Below are 25,622 nucleotides of genomic sequence, written 5' to 3' on the forward strand. Positions count from 1 at the left end.
CACACACCCACACACACACACACACACACACACACATGCTGAAGGTAAAGACATTTGAGGTTGCACAGCTGCAATCCAGCAGCACATTATTTCTAGTAACATCCATGGAAAAACAAGAAGACGACTTGTTTTCTGCTTTTATTCATGCAAATTCAATTTTTGATGTTAAAGCAACATCTTTGAACTGCTTAGAGTCAACATCTGCAGTAAATAGTAGCAAAAATACTCCCTCTGTGTGTCTTTAAGTTCTACATATAAGGATTTTTATTGCTTAACCAGGTGAGTTATTAAGAACAAATTCTCATTTACAATAACATCCTAGCGGTGAGGCAACATTTTACATGTTTACAGTAAACAACAAACTTTAGCAAAGCTGTTAAAATCATAAAACAGTAAAAACAATACCAAAACAAAGATATAGGACAACATTAAATACGAAATACTTAAAATATGAAATACTAAATACAGGATAAATACAGTGCAAAACTCCACCTCATCAAAAATCAACCAGCTGGTTGAATCTTTGACAGAGTTTTGTGCCACTAAAGAACAATTATCCCCAACACATATCAAAACTGTAGTCGGCATGAATAAAGTGGGTCGGCATCAAACTTCTAGAACGATCCCAACCTCAACCCTATTGAAAATTTATGCGGTACGCTTAGAAGCAGAGTTCGTGCAAAGCGAACATCCACTCCAAACGAGCTCCACCATTTCTGAGAAAAGGCATTCAGACAGAATCATGCAGCCAGAATAATCCAGCATGCATGCATACCTTTTAAACTGCTTGATTTATGACTCTGCGTTGCAGAGTTGCTGCGTTACTTAAGGTTATTGTCTCGGCGCTTGACCCAGTTTCTTCAAAGCAGCTTCTGCTGTCAGCCTGATGTTTTGATGTTTCGCTCTATGAACTCAAAGCGAGCTCAAATCGTCACCCTGCCATCATTTCTGATAGAAAAAGCATGCTGCTTTGCAGGAACCCTTGTTGCTGCATGTAGTTAAATTGCATAGAAAATAACAGGGTAATAAATGCTACTGAATTTCCCTTTTTGTCAATAACAAACTGACAGAGAAAGCATTAAAACCACACACGGTTTAGTACGAGCATATTTATATTACAAAGGCGTATCGTATTTATATGTAGTGTAATTTGTTAATTGTGTAGTAAATACGAGTGGCCTCATGCAAGTGGAGGAGGTGGAAGGACTGGGAGGCGCTCTGTTCCTGAGGAGCAACATCGGCGTCCAGCGCTGCCCGTCCACGCTGTCCAATCACGCCCACGGCGTTGGTGAGCTCACCAGAAGACCGTTTTTTTTTTTGCAGGACATTTTGTCTTAAAGCGGTGCCCTGACGTCCCGTTTCTGCTCTCTTGTGGCCAGACTCTGCAGTCGAGGGAGTCTCCAGCTCCTCCTCCACCAAAGACGTCGGCTCGGCCTCCCCGCTGACCGACAGGAAGAAGCACCGCAGAAAGAAGAGCATGAATCAGAAAGGAGACGCAGCCGCGGGACAAGCTGACGGTACAGGAAAGCGTCGAACGACGTTTTTGCGAGCATTATTCATACTCTAACGTCTCTTTACTCTCGCTGTTTTGTCAGGACTTGTAATTAAATACGCATTTTAAATTCTAAGAATTTTTGGCTTTCACTTTGTTGTTTGCTTTCTGCAGCTAAACGGAAAATGTGGAAGCTGAAAAGCTTTGGGAGCTCAAGAAACGTAAGCAAGACAGGTAATGATCGACTAGCCAGCAACATGTTTCTAAAAATATTTAATTTATCTGAATTCTGTTAACGAGTGACTAAATTACTCACCAGTGTTTAGTTGCTTCTCCTCATGTGAATGTTTGAGTATGAATATTTAACTAAATGGTCTAATGTTCTGGATAAAAGTGACTTGTTTATTCCTAACTTTGGAACATTATAAATACTGAACAGTGTTAGTGTTGGTGCACTACGAACATCAGCTGGCTCTCATTTTTTCATCTGCTATAACAGCTTCAGGGTAAAAATATCTCAGATTTTCTTCCCTAGTTGACTTTTATTTAGCTCAGTCTATCTTCTCGTCAACTCCAAACGTCTTCCTCGCTGAAAAAAAACCACAATCAGCACCACCGTGTTTCACTTTGGGGATAATATGTTACGGTTAAGGTTATTCGGTAACACTTTATTTGAAGGGGTGTGCATAAGACTGACATGACACTGTCATAAACATGACACAACACCCGTTAGGAACATAAACGAGTCTTTATGAATGTTTATGACTGTTGTCATGAAGTGTCATTCGATAAATAATGACACTTTTAATGCAAAGTTGCTCTAAAAGTTGCATTAAACGTCCATTAAAAGTGCCAACTTTGCGTGATTTTGTAAATAATGATAATTAAATGCAAAGTTGACATTTTTAATGGACTTTCAATGCAACTTTTAGAGCAACTTTACATTAAATTGTCATTATTTACTGAATGACACTTCATGACAACAGTCATAAACATTCATAAAGACTCGTTTATGTTCCTAACGGGTGTTGTGTCATGTTTATGACAGTGTCATGTCAAGTCTTATGCACACCCCTTCAAATAAAGTGTTAGCTGTTATTCTTTTATCCTCCACACATAATGTTTTGCACGTAGCCAAAAAGTATCATTTCGGATAAACTCCATTATATGAACTCAAAAGTTGCCTGTGTCTGACTCAGAGGAGGACAACTTTGACTTCCTGGTTGTGTCGAGCACTGGTCAGACGTGGCACTTTGAGGCCCAGAGTGTGGAGGAGAGGGACTCCTGGGTCCAAGCCATCGAGAGCCAGATCCTGGCCAGCCTGCAGCTGTGTGAGAGCAGCAAGAACAAGGCAAGCAGCTCATATATGACATGAATATCACCACACAGAGGGCTGATGAAACCTTTATTTGACATGTAGGGAAAACTATGGCAGAATACATGCGTGGTAGAGGACTGAGTGTGTGTTTAGGTAGTTTGACATGATAGGAAAGCATCTCTAAAGAACATATGAAATCAGTCGATCTTTATCTATTTCATACTTTTTATTTCTAGAAGAATCTGTCAGTTTACAGCAGAAACCAAAGAGTCTCCCTCCACCTCCTGAACACCCACACACATTAAAGCAATCCACATACACTCACACACGTATAAATGGCTCTGGAAACCAAGGAAACACTCCCTTAACCACAGCTTTCTGTAATGAAGAATACTGAGATGTGATATGCCACAGGACAAAAGATAAATAGAAAGATATGGAGTTATAGTAAAATTAATGAGGATCTCAAAGTAACAGAACAAAAAGCTTGGAAGGTAAATAACAGCAAATCATGATGACCTGAAGGAAGCTTATCAAACCAATATTTCAGACTGAGAACATGTAAGGCCATTAAAACTAGGAACAATCTCAAACCAAAGAGGCGTGCTGATTGTTACTTTCTCCTCACCGTTTGCTCTTTGTTTCCTGCAGGATCGCAAGAACAGCCAAAGTGAAGCCGTGGCACTGCAGGCCATCCGCAACGCAAAAGGGAACAACTTCTGTGTCGACTGTGACGCTCCGAGTTAGTAATAATCGCTCCTTTTCTGCTTTTCCCTTTAGAGACACTGTGCTGTTCTACTGTACAGATAATCATGAACCTCTTATTTATGTTTTGGGGACGAATAAATAATTTGTAAATGATTTATTTCTAGATACCAAAAGTTAACAGAAAGCTCCAAATGCTTATATTCTTTTACTTCAGTGGTGCCAACATTTAAGCGTGGGTTGGAAATGGACGTCACGACTGTGAACAGATGGGAACGCCTTTGGGTCACATCTCGGCCCTGTGTGAATTTCCTGTATAGATGTGATGAAGGATATATTTTGAAAACTTTGTGACACAAAGTTTGAAATTATGATCCAAATGAGACTCAGTTGAGACTTACAGAACCTTCAGGTTCAACCCAGATGGGTCCCATTGTGACAACGTTAATCCACCCTGACTAAACCCCCATATGGGTTCCCTAGATGTAGCAATAAGATATCATGTGCTTTATAATGTAACTATAATCTGTAACTATGAGGTTAACATTGGAAGCCAGAAAACAACCGAGCAAGTGAACGCATCACAAGTATTCAACACGTTTCTTTTTATTTTCTAAAATCCTTTTTCATGCTTTAAAATGACTTTTTTTTCCCCCCCACTTTTTTGCTCTGTTCCTCTTGTTTCAAGGCCAGCAAATGAATCCTGCTGACGTGATCTGACTTCAGTTCTTATTCAGTTCATTAAAATGACCCAATTTAACAAAAGAGAAGAAAAAAAACACATTATTTCTGATTATTAGCCAAATCGGTTGTGTTTGTTATGAAAGATGCGCTGAACTGATTAAAATCTAATTTATGCAGAAGGATGCAAAAGAAAAGAAAATGTAAGCAAAACTTCTCCGGTTTCTCTCCGTCTTTATAATTTACTCCCGTATGAAATATTCATGCGTCACTCAAATACTAGCGCTTCAAATCTTTACTTCAGCTGGTGTTTGACTCGCTGTTTGTGTCTCGTCCCTGCTGAAGATCCGACGTGGGCCAGCCTGAACCTGGGCGCTCTCATTTGCATCGAGTGCTCTGGGATCCACAGGAACTTGGGCACCCACTTGTCCCGGGTCCGCTCGCTGGCCCTCGACGACCTGCCCAGAGAGCTCACCCTGGTCCTCAGCGCCATCGGCAACCACATGGTCAACAGCATCTGGGAGGCGCGCACGATAGGGCACCGGAAGCCGGCGCCCGACGCTACACGGTAGATCAGCGACTGCTTGAATACTTGCAAAACATTTCTACCAACTAACCTCTTTCTCCTGTTTTTCTTCTTCTCAGAGAAGAGCGGGAGTCGTGGATCCGAGCCAAGTATGAGCAGAAACTGTTTGTGGCGCCGTTGCCTCCTCCCACACCCAGCGAGGGCCCAGACATCAGCATGTCGGGCCGCCTTCTGTTGGCAGTGATGGAGCGCAATCTGCCCAAGCTGCTGCTTCTCTTGGCCCACTGCACTAAGGAGGACATCAACGCCCCGCCCTTCCTGTCGCTCCCCTCCAGGTCGCTGCTCGCGCTCCGCCTGCCTGGCTCTGCCCTGCATGCTGCTTGTCAGCAGGCTGATGTGGTGATGACGCAGCTTCTGGTCTGGGTGTGTTACACTTTCCCCTCTAGTCGTCCTGCTGTTATTTTGACAAGTCTGACTTAAAATACCGGCAATAGGTATTCATACGCCTATGGACCGCATTAAAAACATAAACGTGAAGTTTATTTATTTCTCTTTTATGATGAACTAACACATATTTGTGAAGTGAAAGTAAACTGATATGTTTCTTTTTATGTTTATACAGATAAAGATCAGAAAGCATTCAATACCTTTTAGCTTTAGTTAAGCCTGAAAGTTTTTTTTTAGGGTGTATCTCTACCTGATTTGCACATCTCGAGCCTGAAATTCATGCCCATTCTTTTATAAAATCTTGTAACAGATTCTCAGTTGGCTATAGGCCTCAAATTTAAAGGGGACCTATTCTGCAAAAGTCGCATTTTGCACATTTTTTATGCTTCCACTTGGATCATGACTGCTTCTAAAAACAATCCAAGTGTTTGAAAAACAATGCCCGGCCATTTCCTTGTAATAAGTTATTGTTTTTTGGTGTCTGGAGAATGAGTCATTTCAAAAACCTCCCGATTGTTAAGTCACAATCGACGGACTCTGTGATGTTACCTAGTAACCCAAGCAGAGAAATTACTTGCTGCATTCTTGTTGGTTGTGCAGGAAGCTCTACTTATTCTTTTCAAAGACGTACGGCTGTATAATTGTGCGTCTGTTTGCAGACATTTTCAGGAAAATATTGAGTTGGGGGCGTGGCCAGCTGCAGCTTATTTGGATTTAAAGCGACAAAAAGCCCTAAAACAGTTCGTTCTGAGAGGAGCTCAAAATAGGCAAAATCTCATTATCTAAGAATGATTTTGTGCAAAAACTATAATGACCATCTTTTGCAGAGCCCATATATCCAAACCTGTTCAACGAAGCATAATAGCTCATCTTTAACTAGACTGCTCACATAAATATTTGAATTAAAACTTTTAATTTTAGCTTTCTCTGTGAATTTTGGGGTCCTTGTTCTGCTGGAAGCCAAATCTCTCCAGCCTGAAGTTTGTTGCAGCTTCTGAGACGTTTTCTTAAAGTATATCTGGCTATTTTTCTCCATTTATCTTCCCATCAACTCTGCACAGATTCTCCATCCCCGCTACAGAAAAGCACTCCATAGCAAAGCAAAAAGAAAAAAAAAAGTTTTTATTGAGTTTTATTTAAAGTTGTAAGAATAAAGGGTGTAAACACAGATGCGCACAGCATCCGACTTTCACATGTAAATATTTTTGACAACACATTTTCCCTTTACTTTGCAATTACTTTGTGTTGATCTGTCGCGTAGAATCAGAGATTTCAGAGATGCCAGTATTTCCGTAAGGTCGTGTTGGTCAGACGTAAGCCGTCCCACTTTAACCTACTGTCTCCGTTTGCGCCCTGCAGTACGGCTGCGACGTGCGGCATCGGGACGCTCAGGGTCAGACGGCGCTGGCTCTGGCTCAGGGCGCCGGCGGCCAGGAGTGCATCGACGTCCTGCTGCAGCACGGCTGCCCCAGCGAGCCGGCCCCCGCCCTCGGCGCCACGGTCGGCTTTGCGTCGGCCGTGACGTCCAGCTTCCCCGCCGCCATGACGCCGAGCCTGACGGTTGCCACGACGATCAGAATCACGCAGAAGAGCGGCGGCGGCGGCAACCTAGGCTACAGCACGTCCAGAAGAGCCGTGTCGTAACTGCAGCGCGTTTCAAAGTGAGTGTGTGAATGTGTTGCCGCTTTGCCGTCATAGCGAGTCCTGTCCATCCGCACGGACATGCTGACAGATCCCGTCTCACCTGGAGTCAGGTGAGACGCTCGGAGGTGTGCGTGCGTGTGTGTGCGTGTGTGTGTGTGTTTCAGGGATGAAAACTGGAGAACACACTGTGCTGGACTGATTTATTTTGTTCTGTCTTTCTTTCTGTTTTTGGCCACATGTCTGTGCATTCAGATGTAAGTAGAATGTACCGACCTCTGCGTGGTCAGAGTCGCATCCTGACCACGCAGTCAGTACTCGACTTTGTTCTCCACTCGGCTATGAATGGAAACCCGCCTGCAGGCCTCAAACAGCTTCTCTGAGCAGCTGAAGCCCAGAAGTAAAAGAACTGCAATAAGTTTACTAATCTAAAGAGTGGGATGTATCGAGCTCGTAGCATAAAAGATTATGGCTATTATTAATTTTGACAGTGAATGTGAGTTTTAGATTCATCAGAGCTTGTCATTAAGTGCATAAATTATGTTACGTGTAAGTTGATGTGAAATATGTTAGTGGCTGGATAAAGGGGAATAAAACAGCTGTATAGAAATGTGTTGATAAAATACTACGAATTTAAAAGTGTTTAATTTCCAGTTTATTACTGTATGATTTGTACAGTTGTTTCTGTGTATAAAACATAAAGGGTTACTCATTGCTGTTCAGAGATTAACTGTACAGAGTTTTAGTTCAGTTTTAGTTTCCTGCTTAACTCAGATTTTTTTATGTTTTGTCTGTTACTGGTGTGTCTGATGTGAAACACTGTACATACCGCAGTAGCTCATTGTTCAAGTGAGTATTAAGATACATGCGCAGTGCTGTGAAAAGGTTTCCATCCTCTTATAGATTTGTTCTGTTATTTTCTTTTTTTTTGTCACACTTAAACGCTTCACATCATCAAACGAATTTCCTTTTCAGACTAACTGGATGTGAGTTTTTCCACATCGTTGTGGAGAAAGTTTGCCCTCTCTTGTGTGGCAGAATCATTTTTAGTTCAGCCACACTGGAGGTTTTCCAAGCAAATTATTTGGATTTAGGTCCAGACTTTGACTAGGGCACTCCAAAAGGAAAATTTTGAGTCATTCAGAGGAGAAGTTGCTAGTGTGCTGGGGATTGTTGTTCGGCTGCATGACCAAAATGTTTTTAACTTAAAGTGAAAGACTGATGGCCCAACGTTCTTCTTTTATGGTAGACAGAAACCTTCGTTTTTCCATCAACTACAGCAAATTATCCAGATCCTGAAGCAGAAAAGCAGCCCAAACCGTCACACCACCACGTTTGTCTGTAGGTCTAATATTCTTTTTCTGAAATGTTGACAGTTTCACTCCAGCTGTAACTGGACCTTCAGACAGTTCCACCTCCGTCCCGCCAAATGTTTTCCCAAGATTCTTTGGGAACGTTTAGGATGTTTTTGACAAATATCATTTGTGTTGTTTTGGGATAGCGGTGAGTTTCTCCTTGTCCATTGTCCAGCCTCCTTTGAATCAGTTTTTATGTATTTCTTTGTTAGCTCCTGGATGAATCCTCGATGGCGTACCGTTGGTAGGTTACTGGGACGATTCATCGCCTTCCTGTTTTCTCCATTTCCAGATAATGGCTCCCCGCTGTGGTCCACTGAAGTCCCAAGGCTTCGTGACACTTTACAGACTGATAGATGCTCGTGATGCGTTCCTTTTTGAAATCTTTTCACCTACTTCCTGTTGTCAGGCGGGCCATTTTGAACTGGTTTGCGTTTTCCACGAGCTTCTGCAGCGAAGTGAGGCCGGTGAAGTTCAGCTCAGCTTCCCAAAGACTGCGGTTTGGGTACCTTTTCTTTCCCCTGGAGTGAAATAATAATTTGAAAACATTTTTTTTTTCTGTTTACTCATGTTATCTTTGCCTTTGTCTGTGGAAAATTTTAAGTGTGACTAAAAAACAAAAACAGAAGAAATCTGTAAAGACGTAAATACTTTTTCCCATCACTTTACATAAGTAGGTTAAAATGACTTGATTTTTGACTGAATGTAGATAAACACTAATGCTGACGTGTTTTTTTTTTTTTTAGAGGATCAAATTTTCAACTAATATTGTTCCTGATGTGACAACTAGAAATTAAAGGTATACTTTAAATATTAAGAGCTTACAAATGTACAAAACAAGGCCTTCAAGTGAAGTTTCTAAGTGGCTGAAAACAGACACAACAGAGGAAACAAATCTATATTATTATATAATTATCAACTCTGATGCAGTACTGGGAGTACTTTCGATGTGACCAAAAGCTGACCTTTTCTGTAATGTACACTGTTCTCTTTTCATGTTTTTTTTTTTTTTTTTTTACCCATTTAATAAATCAGAAGCATTCATTATCGATAAGGTCGCTCTCTGACGTTTCCTGCCACTAAATAAACTGAACTCACACTTCAACGGTTGGGAGGACATTTGTATTACATGGACTCATTCCTTCATTAATTCATGTCCCACCAACGTTTGAACACGTCCTGGAGACGCACTGAGTCTCTGCTGGCCGCCGGCCTACTTCTTTCTAGGTCGCAGCCATGTGTCCAAAGTATTCACACCCCTTCAACAAACCTCGGCGTATTTCGTCTGACGTAACACAAAACTAGCGCTTACGTGTGACATGGAAGGAAAAGGATGCGTCCGTCATCTGAGCCTGCTTATCCTGGAAGCTGCTGGTCCAGTGCAATCGAAAAGGATGCGCACCGGTCCCTGAACGTCAGTATTTTATAGAACTGCCTATCAGTGTACTTGCAGCTGCAAGCCATGTTGTTTCGGGTCATTGTCTCCAGTCTCGAGTCTTTCTGCTGCGTTTTGCAGGTTTTTCTCCTTGGCATCAAATCTGATAAGCTTCCCTGCACCCCCACACCATGACGCTGCCACCACCATGTTTCTGTCAGGATTTTGGGTTTTTTTATTTGCCGTCTGCGTTTGCCTTAGATGTTCGTTCTTTGATTGCATCAGTTGGTTCTGTTTTACTCTTAGTTCAGTTAGATTATGTTTATTACTTATAACAGCTTTTGTCACAGCTAGATTTGGCTAGATTTTTTTTTCTGCTCTCCTCTGCCATTTCTCTCTCTGTTTCTCTCCTCACCTTGCACTTTGCTCTCCTCTCACACCTGCACCTTGTTTTCCAGTTAGCACTGGTCCATTGTCCCAGCATTTAAAACTGCCAGTATTTTACCACCTCTCCTTTGGTCACTCCTTGCTGGATCCTCCTGTTATATCCTGTTTAACCCCATTAACTAGTCTCTGTCTGTTCCTGCTCTGTGTGTCGTCCTGCTAGTTTGTAAGTTCTTGTTTTATTATGATTTTAAACAAATATTTAACTATGATTGATGAGCCTATAGTTTCCTCTGCAAGTTTAGTTAATATTCTGGAAAAGCACTCCAGTATTTAGACTCTAATAGCCAATCACCTTCAGCTTTTACGCCAACATGCATTAATGTTCATCATGATGCATGGTGTTTAACTCTTTAACCAACCTGTGTGCAGCCAGCATTACTTTCTCTTACACAGTAAATTTACTCAAGTTCTGCACACTTGAGTAAAGACGGCCAAAAATCTTGACTTTAAGCTTGATTTCTTAAAATTCAAGTGGAAATGCCTTTCTTTATATCTGATGGATAAATGAGACGGATGATGGAGGTGTGGGCATAAAACACCTCGTTTGTTCTGAGCTTCTTTTTGGTTATTTTGTGCACGAGCTCATTGAATCAAGATCTCTCAAGGTTGTTTGCCTCAAAGCACTCCCACATTCAAAAGGAACAAAGAAAATGTGCAAAGAAAAGTGAATCATCAACACTGAGGTCAGAACTGATGGGTTTATAACCAATTAAAAAGTGTGTCCTTGAAGAATGTTGGATCGCTGAACAATACCGAGCTGCTGAGGCTACAAAGTTTTAATTTTTCAGTGGTTTGAATCCATTTACGCAGGGGGGAGAAAATTGGATGTGCGTAGGCTTTCAGAGCTTGTTGCTGCAGCTTTGGGACATGTAGCTAAGGCAGAAATTGAAAAATTCAAGCCACTTGTTCTTAACCTTCATGTCCTTTCTGTGTTTTGAATTGTCCATGTGAAGCAGGAGCATCAGGATGTGTGCCAGTAGCTCTGGGATGCGAGAGGGCCTAAATAAAGACAAAAGAATGAATGCTTCATCACAGAGATTCAGTTTCAAAGGGACAACTAGAAATTTGAATCACTTCTAGTGCATCTTAACATCATGTGGTCAAGTAATAAATGTAGTAACTAATTGTGTATAAATCTAAGCTAAGAAAAAAAAAACCATGTTTAGCAGTTGGGTTTGTGCATTAAAAGCCACTGGATGCAGATATTTCCTCCAACAGAAAAAATAAATTTTTTGACATGATACAAGTATCAGTGTGTTTTATTACGGTTTTTATATGAAGGTCCAGCATAAAGTGGAAGAATAATAACTCATGAATTTTACTTTTTTCTTCCTTTTTTTTTTTTTTTTTTTTATAAAGTTCTCTGATGTCCCTATTTAAAATCAAGAACAATGGCTTCCCTGTATTTGGTTAGACCACAACCACTGATCAGTAGTAAAAAATCTGTTGGTAGGACTTAATATTTGTTTTATACAGCTTTATAGGAGAGTGATAAGAAAAATACCTCTGTTGAAATAAAGCCAGAAGACATAATAGATTTATGACCAAAACTGATTATTTTTCTTAATTCAAAATACTATGTACACCTGAAAGACAAACACTGAAAACATTCTCTGGTTTTCACCATATTTGGACTGAGATTGGGTGATTTTATTAGTTATTTTTGTTTGTAAAACAATGTATCACAGACAGATTGCCGGATGTCCTTGCAGCAAAAGGTTGTGACGCAGAAAAGCTGAATACAAACACACAAACTACACTTTTCAGCTTTTATTTCTACACTTTATTTTTCTCTTTAAAATCATGTGTTGCTTTGTGTTTTATTACATAAAATCCCAATAAAAGAAGCTCGAGTGTCTGGTTGTGACTTGGTGTTACAAACGTGGCAGCGCGCTGCCTGAACGCCGAGCCAGGCTTTCATTATATTACTGAAAAGTGCAATAATGAAACGCCTGGCAAAATGTAGCCAACTGGCGAGGTGAAATGAATTAAGGACAGAAATAACACAGCCTGTTTTTCTCGCCTCATTTGCAATTTTAATTAGCTTTTAACAGGAAAAGCTGAAACATTTTAATTAGTTGTATCGAAGAGGTCAGTCAGAACATTTTATCATGTTCATAATGGAGTCTTTTCATATCACAACCAATGCCGATATTCCCACAAAGTGGAGCTGAAAATGGAGAAACAAATGAATTTGTCACATCACTGAATTCACCTCAGTTTACGTTATTGTCAATGCTAATAAGAAGAGGAACACCTGCTCTATTAAAAACCCCTTTAATGGTAAGATGTAAAAAAAAAAAAACAAAACACGAAGACTGTATGTGTCAGTTATCGGCCGAACTGTGACACATTTATTAACATTTTTATTCACTGAAGGTTTTCTAAAATAAAGTCTAAGGATGCAGATTTTTGCTCCCAAAGAGATTTACTTTGAGTTTCTTTTATTAAAACTCTTTCATATTTTCCTGAGATTCAAGATGTTAAAAATCTATAAACAAAATAGAGTCAGGAGCCTTTTCAGTGTAAAGCTGCAGGTGATAAGAGGGGATTAAAATGCAAGGCACAGCTGGGATAAATATGATAAAACCCAAGTTAACCATTTTTGTTGTCACTTACGTCTTGCCATACAATTTCATTCTGTATTTTCAAATGAAGAAAAAAACAAAAACATTTTCTTTTCATCATTGGCTGACTTTTAGGCAAATAGGGTTAAAAAAAAGGCTATAAAATCAAGAGAACATTTTGTGTAAAGTGAAAAATATCAGGAAATGTCAAACTTCATAGTGGAGTAAAGTATGTATTTCTGTTTTTGTTTCAGACCCCGACGACCAACTGAGAATGCAAACATCACCGTTAAGTCGTTGGTAAAATGATGAAGGCTCAAAATTAGCACATGACATACTGTATTGCTACATCCATAATCTAAACCTGCTTGTTCAGATTTCATGTGACTGACCAACTCAAAGTAGTTCATAGTTGCATGAATGAAAAAGAAAGACGGCTCAAAAACAAACATTGAGCCATGTTTAATCAGAAACCTCTGAATAAATCCAATGGTTTCAGAAATAAACAGAATCTCATTGTAAGTCATATAATCTCAGAATAAATCCATTTCATTCAACAAAGGCCTCAGAGGTTTGTGGAACATTATCAACCAAAGCAGGGTCAGGTTTTAAATCCATATCTCAACTTCCGAACATCCCGCAGAACTCACAAAGGTTTAACCTGTAAACGCTGGACATTTAAAGAAAACTTCAAAAAAGGCACAAAATTTTTCTTTTTTTTTAATCCAGCATCTCTCTCAGCTTGCAATGAGTGCAAACCAGAAATATCTCTGACATTTAACACAGAAAAGTAAGTCACAGGACTTTGTTAGGAGAGGTCACATGACCAACAGGTTTTACTCCCTGGCTGCAACCAGAGAAAATAATTTTCCTCCCTCCCTGTGAGGGAGAGTGAAATGCTGGTCACGTCGACCTGTTTAAAACGACCCGTCTTCTCTGTCCAAAACGCAGACATCTTGGTCTTCAAAGTCGTGTCGTTTCTGCTTTAGGTAAGTGCAAACTGCTGGATTCAGGAGTTTCCTCTCCAGCAGGTTGGATTTGCTTTGCCTTTTAATAAAAGTCCATTTAGGATAGCCAAATTGTTAATTGCCTCCGGCTGCCTTTGCCTGAAAGATTAAACCTCGTTGAAGAAGCTCAGCGTAAAATAAGCCTTCAGAGAGACTGTGCAGTCCATCATCCGAAAATAGGAAGAGTTTGGCACGTCTGAGGCCAGAACTATGCTCCAGATTGATATGAGCACATTTTTAAATAAGTTTAATAAACATAAATACTTCTGCATATTTATATATATTTTTTAATCTTTAAATATTTAGTGTTTCTTGTGGGTGTTGTGCAGCTATGCTTGGCATCAAAAGACGATCAATCCTTGAACTAGGCAAAGATCTTGGCGATGAACTCCTTGAAGCGTTTGGCGTACTGCTCGGGATGAACCGTTGTGATTTCAGCTCCCGCCTGCAAAGCACAAAGAGAAGCACGGCTGACTGAAAAACAAGGAAGCAGAGGATGAAAGCCACCCTTCACGCCGGAGACGTGTTGCGTCCCCACGCTAAGCAGTCGCTTTTAAGAGCAACGCTCTCTCACCCCGTGCTTGACAGCCCTGGCAGCGTGAGCGGCTTTCTTCTTGGCATCATACTGCGTCAGCACATCAATCAGACCCATGAAGTACACCTCCCTCCTGGGAGCACCTACGAGGGAACGGTTCACGGCGTCTGTTGAGTGACATTGATGCCAAAGTGCAGGGCGAGCGCTCGCCATTTGCAGCTCTGCGTGAGGTGACGCTCAGGTGCCACTCACCCACGGCGCTCTGAACGGCGTACACGTCCACGTAAGGGTCGAACTCCCCGGGACCCATGGGCTTGAGCGAGCTCATGTAGCCGGCGATTCCTTCAGGGGAAGTGGAGCATGGAGGAGCAGTCGGGTCGTTTTCGTCCTCCTCTTCCTCCTCACAGGACGACTCCACGTCGTCGTCCTCCTCTCTCTCAGCTCGCTCGGCGTCATGGATGCCCAGCAGCAGGCTGTAGTCCATGATCCTCATGCGCACGAGAAACTGAAACGGGGGGAAACTTCAGCGACAGAAACCTTTAAAAAGACAGCAAATCCCAGACACTAGGAGCATTACTTCCTCACCTCGATGTCTCTGCCGAGTTTGTTCATCACCTTCTCTTTCTCCTCATCGCTCACGTATATCTTCTGCATGCTATTCAAGAAGTCTGCGTCCTTGTATGTGGGCAGCTCTTTGACCTGAACAAACAGTGTCGTGCTCCACGTTTTGTTTGGCAAAGGTGACACAAGGTTTTGTGCATTTGGTGTTCTTATTTAGGCCTGCTTTGTCTGCTTGTCCTTTACTCCAGTAAAGGATGACAACAGCAGTGTACCAATAGCTATGGCTAAAGTGGCACATTAAAAAAACAAACAGATTTTTCATATTTTCAACTGGCCATGGATAATCCTTCATCTGTCACTGACCAATTCTTGTTTTGAATGCATAAATCAAACAGTTCTGACTGCATTTCTTCAGTAAACGTACTGCAACCAACACATCAGCATATATTGCAATAGCCCAAACTCACACTTAAAATAATTTTTTTTTAAAAACAATACAACCTTAAATTGAATTTAGCATCTTTAACAATTCTGTAAGTTTAACGTAGCATTTATTTGTTAATTTATTCCTAATAGATCTATCAGGTTTCTTGCCATGATTTCCTTTTTCCCTGTGGCATGAAGGAAACAACGGGACACTTCGGTCTGTTTCTCTTCGTCACTCTTCAAAATGGGAACAACAAGAGAACATGGAATTAAAGAAAGAAATTAAAGTGTGTTCATAAGTCATAAGTCGAAAAATAGCTACTGTAGCCAGAGCGATAAACAAACGATGTCACACAAACCCAAATCGGGGGTCTCCATAGCAACCAAGAGGCGATGTTTACATGCTTGCCACATTCAGAAACATAAGAAGCTCAATTTCCTGTCGTGAATAAACTGAACCAAGTCAGATGTCAATAAGTTTCACCAGTAATTTAGTAGAGAACAATTATATTGTAATGTCTTTTTATCACTATCACATCTGCTCAAATTAAAAGCTGGATTGCCATAAAGTTATTATTACAGTGAGAGACAAGTTTGTTTTAAGGGTTTTTTTTTTTACTCAGTATTACTAACATATACACTGCACATATAAAGACTGCACAGCTTTAGTCTGATCTCACCTTTTCTTTAAAACTTGCTTCTCGAGTCAGCGCGGAGCCCTGAACACGGAAAAATGGAAAAAAGAAATTAGCTGGAGTGTCTGTGGCTCATTTGAACTCAAATTGATATAAATTTGCACAGGCAGCTGATGCAGGTGAACACCTTTGAAAGCTTTTCACGGTGAAAACGTTCACTGTAATTTTTTTTTTTAATAAAAAGGTGGTTATTTACGGTAGGAAAGCTGTATTTAAAAAACTGTTTATACTCACAATTTTATGCTGTTTGGTTTTAAACGGAAAAGTTATCACAGTATTGCACTTATTGAATACAAAATGGTCAAAATGATTATGGTACTTTCTTATTGGCTAGTCGTTACATTACTGGAACAGAAATAAACTTTTCCTTGATTATAGTGCAGGTTTGCAGAGTGTGATTTATGCTGTCCTGGCCGACCTCTGAATCCTCCCTCACCTTCAGGTCGTACTTCCTGTGTACCGGCAGCCTGTGGCTGAACATGTTCCTCATCACTAACAGGTAGGTGTCCTCGCTCTCCACTGTCACTCTGTACATGGCGAGGAACTGAGGGAGCAGCGTGCTGCCGTGGGAGGTGACAATATGCTGCAGGAGGACGGAGAGCAAAGGACACACATCACAGATACAGGAGGAAAGCTTTCGTCTCTGTCTCCATGTGCCTCTTTCTGTAACTTATGTGTTAAATTAATGCTGATGCTTTCAAAAAAAAAAAAACAAAAAACTGTTTGTTTGGGAAGGAAAACAATCATTCGTCTCTTAGCTTTGATGTTAAGTCTTTGCCAAGGAAATGAGGGATATTGAAGGGTGAGATTCTCTTCTTCAAACAGAAACAGCTCAAAGTTAAAGACAACTACTATCTTAAATGTGATTTAAAATGTAAAATTATCTACATATTAGGAACGTCAGTGTCATGCAAAGGTCTTCGTACATTTCCACATTTTATCATTTTATAATTTGTAATTGTTTTGTGGGGGATTTACTAGCAAAAAAGTAGATGTTTAATGAATATAAAGAGATTAGAGTTTCAAACTTTTGCCTCATAAAAATCTGAGAAGTGTGGCATGCTTTTGTATTTATTCTGTTTTAATTAGCTTGGACTGTAATTTTAGAGTCATTGTCCTGCTGGAAGGGAAACCTCAAGTTTTCTTCCAGGTTTCTTATCCAGTTGGATTAGCTTCTCTTTCCCTGCTGAAGAAAGCATTCCCACATCATGATGCTGCCACCACCACCACCACCACTGTGTTTCACCACAGGGACGTTGAGTTCAAAGTGATGGGAATTGCTGCTTTTGTCCACTTGGCATTTTGCACGTATACCAGAGCGTCAAATCTGAGTTTTCTTTCTCGTGTTTCCAGAAAACCATCCAGTACAGCTGGATTTATACTGAGAGACTTGTGCATTTTACACAAGATAATAATTTACTTATTAAATTACTTTTAAAGGCAATTGATTCTACTTGATTTCATTTGCAGCAAAGGCAGCCTGTCGCATAAAATTTTGCGATTTAACGAGACCAAAACATAAAAAAGTTCTAGGTTATCTTCCAGAACAAATGATGAAAAAGGTAAACAACTCATGCTTTTGCCAGTACCTGATGATACTCTGACAGGATGCTGTGCATTTCCTCGACCTCCTCACTGGAAATCTCTTTTACCACCAAAGTGCGGTCGTATGATGTGAGCCGCAGCCCCATGTACTTCCCCTCCTCGTCTCTCAGAGGAGAACTGCGGGTCAGAGAGACCTGAGGGAGAAAGAGGTCAGCCAGCAGGACGAACATCGTCATCGACACATCATTTCTCCTGAATTAGATTGCAAATTCAAAAAGCAATCCAAACAGAAAAACAGAACATTTTGCACAGACATCCTGTGTCACTGTTTCACACAGAGACGCCATTTTGTTTTTCTTGAGTAAACTTAACTGGCAGATTTTGCTCTGCTAGTACAAAATGTTGCCCATTGTCATGTGCTAATCTAATGCTCCCTGTGTGCTCTGAAGGATAACTCGGTGAGCCACCTGGCACATGCAAATAAGGCACAGAGCCATGCAAATGGAGGACGTCCACAAAAAGCTGCCACAAAAGGAGGACGCTGAAAGACGTGCGAGGATCTGTTTCAGCATTGTTCAAATTACACGGTTTGTTCTTCATCCACGTATTTGTGCCCTGAATAATGTTGTGTTCATACCTGGTAATCTTGGTCCTCGATGCCAAAGCGCTCTCGCAGGTTCCTGAACACCTGTGGGCAGTACTCTTTGAATTTAAACTGGCCCGGAAGATTCTCCCTGGGAATAAAAGCAGTTTGATCAAGCAGGACGGTGAGCCACTGTTCACCACAGTCTGTCAGAGTTTATCGATGGTGTCCACTTTCATTATTTTCAAGTTCTCGCTGTTTTCCTGTTTCCACACCAGGTCACATTAAAAAAAAAACACACACGCACACAGATTCACATCAGTAAATAAAGTTAAAGTAACAACCTTTCAGTCTGAGAAAACATTTGTTGTTCCTCACCCCACCTCTGTTATTGAAGTCTCTAAAAGAACTGCATTCCTGGACGGATTATGGGATTACCAAACAGTTACTCGGTTTTTGCTCAGTCGGTTTCCAAGCTGAACTTTAACAAAAGCAGATTGTGTTTTACTGTAAAAATCCACCATCTGAAAATGGAAAGAGTACAGCACACCCATCAAGATGAGGCTGTCCGCCTAAACTCACAGGCCAGACGAAGGGAGCGTTATGCTCCTCCGACAGCTCTGGAGGAGCTGCAGAGATCCATAACTCAGGTCAGGAAAAACCGTTCCACAAATCTGACCTTGACGGCAGAAAAGAAAATATTTCCAAGATGTTCCTCTGGTCAAATGAAACCAAATTTAACCTTTTGGCTCACAGGCAAGATAAAAACAAATAACGCTGCACATTACACTGAACACAACATGGTGGTGATCTTGCTGTGGGGTGCTTTGTTACGGTTTATAGCTGAGTATGATTAACAAAGACAGAAAGTCATAGAGGGAATGATGAAGGAGAAGCAACTAGAAGTAACGAGCAAAGAAAATATAAAGAACAAGAGGAACTGAAAAGGATCTGACAAAGGACTGAAGGGGAACTTGGAATACAGAGGAGGTGATCACTGAACCAAGGATCAGGATATAACGTCACTACGGCAGTGGCACAGGAGGCAAGAGAAAATAAAATGGAAGTCAAAATGGCATTGTAAGAATTAAAGAAATATAAGCAGTAACAAAACAAAATGCAAAAATTAACTAGGACATTAGAACCAGAGCAAAAAAACTCAATCAAATCCTAAGTCCTTATGAGCGTGTGCATGTTCATCCAGGACACAGAGTTGGAGTTGCTCAACAACAACTCAACAAAAACAACTCGACAACTTTAAAGTTTGCCGTAAGTCATGACAGAGGCGTGGAGGACGCTGCTCTGAGATTTAAAAATCTCATTTCGGACAACATGCAAGTGTGCAAGTGTACTGGAAAGCTAACACAGTGGCATGGTGGTGGAAGCATCATTCTGAGGGGACGCGCTTCTTGTTTCTTTTCTAAAGTCGCATAAGAACTGCTGGATGTCACTACAGTAAAAAATCCCAAGTCCTTTTGTTTTTTGTGAACTCACTCATTCTACCTCTGTTATTGACGTCTGGATTCCTGAACGGATTAAGGGATTATTGAAAGGCCACTCGGTTTTTACACAATAAGTTTGAAAAGCAATCTTTTAATGGTTACAGCTTTACAGCACAACTTTACAATGTTCGAACAAATCCCTCATTTAATAGTTTTGCCTCACGTTTTAAGGCTAAACCGTCCCTTTCTTTTTAACTCAGCTCCACAAACAAACCATAGCATGTTTGTTTCACTATTATTGCTACACTTCAATTGTTAAAAGCTCTCACTGCAGTAGTATGAAACGTATACTTTTAATACTAGTTGGAAAGTCTTGTGTCTCTCTTAATGACAAACACAAAAACATAAATGGATGTAAAAAATCTGTGCAGCCGTAGAGGAAGCAGGGCGAGAGTTCCCACAAAGAGAGCAGAGCACATTACTTGTTGAAGCAGTGGTTCATCACTTTGATCTTCGTGCTGGCTTTGAAGTCGTCCGGGAGCAGCATGACAGGTACAGGCACCTGGCCCAGGTCATTAATCTGCGCATGATCAATGGGCGAAATGTTAATGAGCGCCACATAAACCGATCGCCGTTCAACGCAAAGCTCGCTCGCTAGAATACCGAGTGATTGACTCCCCACACCAGGACGCTCAGCACCGGGTCGCTGGCTCGGAAGACTTTCACCTTCTGCTGCACGAAGTTCTTCTTCTTCGTCTTCCTTTTGGGCTTCAGAGGGCCCGGGGGGACGGAGGAGGAGGAGGAGGAGGCGGCAGTGGGGGAAGACATCGCGCTGTCTCAGGTTATCTGTGCCTCGGTCTGAGTGAGGAGGCTTTGCTGTTGCTCCTGTCGAGTCCTGTGTGTATGTAAAGCAGGCTGGAGTTGAAGTCCGCCTGTGGAGACTCAGCAGCAGCAGCAGCAGCAGCTGAGGCTTTAGCTCAGTGGTTCTGTGCGGTCCAGTAACAGAGAGTGAAACAAGAGCGCAGCTCAGGGACAGTATATACTGCAATCAATGTAATTAAACATTAACTAGATTTATGTGGGTGTTGTATTTATCTCATGAATGTGCGCCTTGTAGTATTAGTATGGGAGTAACCTTAACAGACGACCGCAGTGAGGTAATTTAACCTGTTTATTTTACAGAGACATGGGCCTGAGCAGAGGCGCAGTGAGGAACAGGAAGCACCGGGGCCCACCCAGCCCCCAGTACTAGCACTCTACCGCCATTTGGAAGTCATTTAAAAATAAAGCACCTGAGGTTACCCTTTAAGAAATATTAAATGTAGATGTGCATTTAAGTTTTAAATTAATACATTTAAATTTGCTAAATGACTAATTGCTGACTTTTTTTAGTGACCAAAAAAAGTTTGATAGCAAACATCTCAAGAGTGGTTTCAGTTTTTATGAAACTGAAACTGAATATATTTATTTTTTAAATATATAAAATATTTATATAACTATATTTGGGTGACGGTGAGAGAGCCAATATTCAACGACTACTCCTACTAATACTACAGCTACTACAAATATTAAATAATAATAACAACAGAGTTTGTGCTGCAGAACTGAGTAATGTGGCTCCATACTATAACCTCTGGTTGTGTTGACACTTTTTACATATTTTTAGCATTTTTCAACAGAGCCATGATAATGTTTAACTGGAATTACTGGGATTAACTGACTTCATCTTTGTCACCATCTTAACCTTAATCTTTCTGCTATGAAGCTGACATTGAAGAACTTCTCTGAGGTTTTTTTTTTCTCTTGTCCTTCCTCTTATAATGCGTTACTCTTCTCAGCTTATCAATTGCTCTTTTTTTTAATCTGGTTTATGCAAATGATGAACCAGAGTAGGATGATATTATGCTCAGTCTAGATATTACTTATATGAATTGATACATGGTTTTGAATACATCAAATATACGTCAGATGAATTCTTTTGAATTGTGGTTCAAAACTCTATCATTAGATATTGATGTTTTAATATTTTTATTATCTTCTGAAAGGTATTCAGTACTTTCTTTCACTTAATCTCCTTCTCATCAGTACATGTTTATTTAAATCATCTCATAGCCTCAGATGTTATCAATAAGTGTTCTGGCTCTTCTTAGAAAGGACAGATAACACTTCCCCATATGTTAAAGTCCAATACAAGACGCTGACTCAAAAGATATGACTATCATTTGTAAAGAAATAAAATCGTCAATTTTATTGCAGCCAATTGTAAAGCTGCAAGAATTGCTTCAGGAAACACAAGAAGCCTAAAGCTGCATTTTCAGGCAGCTGGTTGACTTCTTGATCATGAGTCCATTTGTTTATACAGAAAAGAAAGAACTTTTTTTTTTTTTTTACAATATTTTACTTCGCAATACTTTACACAAAAAGCAGTTTGTCAAGGACATTATTGTAATACTGCCTAAAATCATCAGTCGTCATCACCAATATTAAACGTCACCGATGTTATAAATAAAAAAACATTCAGATTCCTAAGTTCCCTCAAAGGACTCCTAGTGTTCGCTTTTATATGTAACACTAACATAATGAACAATTTAACATAAATAGACGTATATACAGTAACATAAATACGGCGACATGTTTTATATGCAGCAGGTACTTTCAAAACAGAGTGGTTTCGAAGGAAAGCATACTGAAAATATGTAAATATCACAGAACCTGAACACAATCATAAAAGAGTTTGTAATTTCCCATTGCTAGCTTGTGAATGTTATGTAACTGATTTCTTGAAGTTTGCTTAAAAAAGTGTTAAAGTCACTCGGTTCATAATTGACATGCTTTCATTCTGTATATAATTTTAGCTGGATTATTTTTAGCTGCAGTCCAATTTCCATTGAATGTGACAGAATCAAATCAGCACAATCCGAGTGTATTCAGCAGAGGGCGTCAGGAGACAAAGTTTGATCACTGCGCAGCTCCTCGGGGAGGAAGATCTGCTTTCATCTGGTAGAAATGAAACATATGAAACGGCGAGTTCAGGTTTTAGTCCGATGTTCCTTCATCTGTGTTGCCTTTCCTGCTCCTCAGCAATTCACGTTGCCCTGTCGTTTAGTCTTCGGCGGGACAGAGAGGCCGTTCTCGTCCACACACCAGCACTTCCCACGCTGCTTCCCCAGAGACGACCAGCACTGCACGCAAAAAGCAAATGAGCAGAAATCGGAGCTTAATCAAAAACGCCTTGTTTCTGTGGGACTTCGTTCAATCTTTAAAGCCTGATATTATTTCAAAATAATATATCTGGGAAATGGAGTTGAACCACAATGTCACTAATGTCAGAGGAATCACGTTTCACACTAGAAGATTTAAAGGCTTTAAAAAGAAGTGTATATATTGCAGCACCACAAGGTTTTAGCTGCAGAGGCTATAAGCTGGAGTTCAGTCTGGGCTTCAGGTCGTGACCCTGAAACCTTTGCTGTATATCTTCCCTTCTTCTCTACCAATTTTCTGCCTGATGACTGACAATAAAGAACACAAAATCTTATGAAAAGGAATATGTGTATGACTGCATACAAATCACTGACTTAAGACTTTTTATGCAAAGATAAGTCCATCTAAAATAAAAATGTAGAATTGGTTTGAGGCAGGTTGTACAGGAAGTGACTGTTTTTGAGCTACATAATAAGAAAGTGGGAGGAGGGCAAGTCGTTCATTTTTTTTCTTGCTCCACTTGTGACTCATAGACACAAAATTGCTCTTTCATCATAAATATATATATATATATATAAAACAAATTTAATTAATGGCATGATTGAGTTCAGTTCTTGCCATGGTAGGTGGTATGTGACATTCAGCGCTGGAATTGTAAGCAATATTAATTTTAATCAACTCTATTTCTTTAGTAAAGTTTTTTTATTATTATTTTCACATAGTTCCCTTGCACATCCAGAAAAATGCAGATCTAAACGTGGCAACATTATGATTTAATCAAGATGCAGTGATAGCGTATTTAAAATGGGGCAAAGATTATTTTTATTTTGTTTAGCAGTCATGAAAACGACTGAAAGAAAAAAAAAGATAAAAATGGAACTTCACCTCAAAATATACAACATGGCTAAATGTTTAGCTATTAGCATTAATTTAGCCAAAACTATACAAAAAAAAAAAAAATCTCCAGGGACATCGGAGGGGTAGGAAAACACACAACTTCAGTTTTACTTTCTATTGCCATTAATCCACATTTTTCTGACTTTTCTCTTAACCGTCACAAAACATCCACCTGGCCAGATATTTTCTTTTCAGGTGAGTCAACCAAGTACAATAAGGCCTGTGTGGTCTGTCTAACACAAACTAAATATCATTAGTTTAAATACGTGGAATGAAACTTGAATTTTCTTACATGATTTTTCTTTATTTAGAGTCCTACCTGCTTCCTTTTGTAGAAACCACTTTTATCACAGTTGGGTATGTAGATATCATGACGGGACTTAAATAAATGGGCGTCAAGATCTTGGATGACTTTCATTAGAAGTTTGCGGCAGGGAGCCTGCAGGAAGAGACGGACATATGCACTGTTAACAGTGTATGACACACAGTCTGCAGTTTGCTGAAACAGAGAGAGATCATTTTTACCTCACTGGGCTCCTCAGTTGGCGCCGATTCTAAGATCAGACAAACGGAAATACGACACACATTATTTACTTTGCTAAAGTTGCAAAAGGACATTTTTCAAGTAGCTGTTGCGCATCCTTTTGTTCCACGTTTAACAAAAAGCAGTCAGATTGATAAAATCCACATCTGTGGGAAAGTAATGAAAAGTTACAATGAGATTATTTTCTGACCATTCAATACAGAAATTGTATTCCTGCCTAAAATGCTGTCCAATCACTTCCAAAGTAAACTGGTAATTTGCCAACACCACTAAACCAAAGTTACTCATTCATCCACTCAGCCCTGCAGCAACTCTTTCTGAAACACCATCAGCTGATGGTGTGCACAGAGTTTCAGACTAATAAAACACATTTTACCTCACAAAGCACATAACTCCCAGCAAAAAAAATAAAAAATAAAAAAATTCCTAACATTTGAAATGACACTGAAGGAGAGCTGTATAGGGTCCAGTCGACAGATGAGTTAGAAACAGTCATTAATACAGCAGCTCTGTGTGCCTTACCTGCAGGGTAGACCTGCGTAGTCGGTGTGGTGCTGCTGACGTTGCTGCAGACTCCTCTGCCCTCCAACAGGGCACGCAGGGGTCTCGGCTCATCCTGTGGAGGCTCACAGCGCAGACCTGGGGCACAGCTCAGAGTGTAGACGCCGCACGGCTCCCCAGGAGCCAGAGAGGCCACGTTCAAATCCACAGGCTTTCCTGTGCAGGTTGGACATCCTCTGGACGGTGTGGTCAGGATGCTTGACAGAGCAACCTCCCGGACGAGCAGCGCCAAGATGTTTACGCACAGCAGCATCTTGATTTGAAGGCTTTCCATAAGTAATTTCATCCTAATAGAGGCTACCACTGCGTTTCTGTAAAGATGTTCTGTCCTCAGAGATTTTTAACTCCTCTGACTGCAGTCTCTCTGTCTGTAACAGCTGGGTATAATTTCCTCCTGCCAAGACAGTGATGATAAGGCAGACAGACACTACTGGCAGCACCTTTTAAGGAGCCTCCAGCAGCGAGTAAAGGTATATGGGAGGGTACGAGATGGAGAATGTTAGATTTTCCTCTCATTTTCACGCAGCTGAGCACACCCCCAGTTTGACACGACACACACACACACACACACACACACAAAGACTCACACACGTTCAACCAGTTTGTTGTCCGTCAGCATGGAGAACTGTAGTGTTTTCAACACTGGCAAAAATCACAGGTAATCACAGTGTTTAACGCTCCATTGCTCTGACTTTTCCCCATCTGGAGAGTCATTTACTTACGGAGACAATGCCTGAATGTGATAGACCAGTCCAGTGAGCACAGAACCCAGTCTACCCAGTGACTGAATGAAAATTTAGCATGAGTAATACTTTAGATCACCAGATCTCATACTTTTAAAAAGTATAGTAGCAGATCAAACATGACTTCTGTGAAATTAAAATGAAGCAAGAAGAAAAAAACCTTTTAGGCACTGGCTTAATAATGTAGTTTAATTATTTAGATTTACATTTTAAGATTAAATTTGGAAAAATGTGCAGAAAGGTCCCCTTAAAGTCAGAATTTAAAGATCAAAATATAGAAGTATCCTCCTAACCCTAAACTCCACAAATCCAATATGGCTAAAATATT

At 40.5% G+C, this 25,622-nt stretch overlaps 3 protein-coding genes across 4 annotated transcripts in view; 1 reads left to right on the plus strand and 2 right to left on the minus strand.

Annotated features, from left to right (window-relative positions):
• LOC103129588 (arf-GAP with GTPase, ANK repeat and PH domain-containing protein 1) overlaps positions 1–9,270 on the plus strand; it is a 25,607-nt gene extending 16,337 nt beyond the window's left edge. Inside the window, exons 13-21 of one of the 2 annotated variants that reach the window (XM_016665224.1) lie at positions 1,166–1,288; positions 1,380–1,517; positions 1,667–1,726; positions 2,692–2,843; positions 3,462–3,552; positions 4,542–4,764; positions 4,842–5,145; positions 6,529–6,830; positions 7,066–9,270. In XM_016665224.1, coding sequence (XP_016520710.1) covers positions 1,166–1,288; positions 1,380–1,517; positions 1,667–1,726; positions 2,692–2,843; positions 3,462–3,552; positions 4,542–4,764; positions 4,842–5,145; positions 6,529–6,813 — 1,376 coding nt within the window. In that variant the 3' untranslated portion in view covers positions 6,814–6,830; positions 7,066–9,270. Of the gene's footprint in view, positions 1–1,165; positions 1,289–1,379; positions 1,518–1,666; positions 1,727–2,691; positions 2,844–3,461; positions 3,553–4,541; positions 4,765–4,841; positions 5,146–6,528 lie in introns of both variants that reach the window. The other variant, XM_007540745.2, reaches the window with a different exon arrangement.
• LOC103129590 (phosphatidylinositol 5-phosphate 4-kinase type-2 gamma-like) lies at positions 9,164–20,210 on the minus strand. Its single transcript, XM_007540746.2, has 10 exons — positions 20,012–20,210; positions 19,831–19,928; positions 17,961–18,057; positions 17,368–17,517; positions 16,215–16,361; positions 15,764–15,802; positions 14,682–14,795; positions 14,349–14,601; positions 14,136–14,239; positions 9,164–14,006 (listed from the first exon to the last, which is right to left on the minus strand). Exons 1-10 carry the CDS (start codon positions 20,174–20,176, stop codon positions 13,926–13,928), a joined length of 1,248 nt encoding a protein of 415 aa, XP_007540808.1. The 5' UTR covers positions 20,177–20,210; the 3' UTR covers positions 9,164–13,925.
• A 1,586-nt stretch (positions 20,211–21,796) lies between these two features.
• On the minus strand, positions 21,797–25,404 carry LOC107834234 (insulin-like growth factor-binding protein 6). Its single transcript, XM_016665223.1, has 4 exons — positions 24,513–25,404; positions 23,972–24,000; positions 23,766–23,885; positions 21,797–22,530 (listed from the first exon to the last, which is right to left on the minus strand). The coding sequence occupies exons 1-4, from the start codon at positions 24,835–24,837 to the stop codon at positions 22,426–22,428; spliced, it is 579 nt and encodes a 192-aa protein (XP_016520709.1). The 5' UTR covers positions 24,838–25,404; the 3' UTR covers positions 21,797–22,425.
• Between the last annotated feature and the right edge of the window lie 218 nt (positions 25,405–25,622).

This window comes from Poecilia formosa, unplaced genomic scaffold (assembly GCF_000485575.1).
Source record: "Poecilia formosa unplaced genomic scaffold, Poecilia_formosa-5.1.2 Scaffold557, whole genome shotgun sequence".
In the NCBI taxonomy this organism is placed as follows: Eukaryota; Metazoa; Chordata; class Actinopteri; order Cyprinodontiformes; family Poeciliidae; genus Poecilia; species Poecilia formosa.

What these genes read in the sequence shown, in the direction of transcription:
- LOC103129590 (XM_007540746.2), bottom strand. Translation starts at nt 20,176, where the DNA reads ATGTCTTCCCCCACTGCCGCCTCCTCCTCCTCCTCCTCCGTCCCCCCG. An exon ending in TCGAGGACCAAGATTACCAG is followed by an intron (nt 17,518 to 17,960) that starts GTATGAACACAA and finishes TTTCTCCCTCAG; the next exon opens with GTCTCTCTGACCCGCAGTTC. An exon ending in ACAGGAAGTACGACCTGAAG is followed by an intron (nt 15,803 to 16,214) that starts GTGAGGGAGGAT and finishes TTCCGTGTTCAG; the next exon opens with GGCTCCGCGCTGACTCGAGA.
- LOC107834234 (XM_016665223.1), bottom strand. Translation starts at nt 24,837, where the DNA reads ATGAAATTACTTATGGAAAGCCTTCAAATCAAGATGCTGCTGTGCGTA. An exon ending in TACGCAGGTCTACCCTGCAG is followed by an intron (nt 24,001 to 24,512) that starts GTAAGGCACACA and finishes GTCTGATCTTAG; the next exon opens with AATCGGCGCCAACTGAGGAG. An exon ending in GTTTCTACAAAAGGAAGCAG is followed by an intron (nt 22,531 to 23,765) that starts GTAGGACTCTAA and finishes TTTTGCGTGCAG; the next exon opens with TGCTGGTCGTCTCTGGGGAA.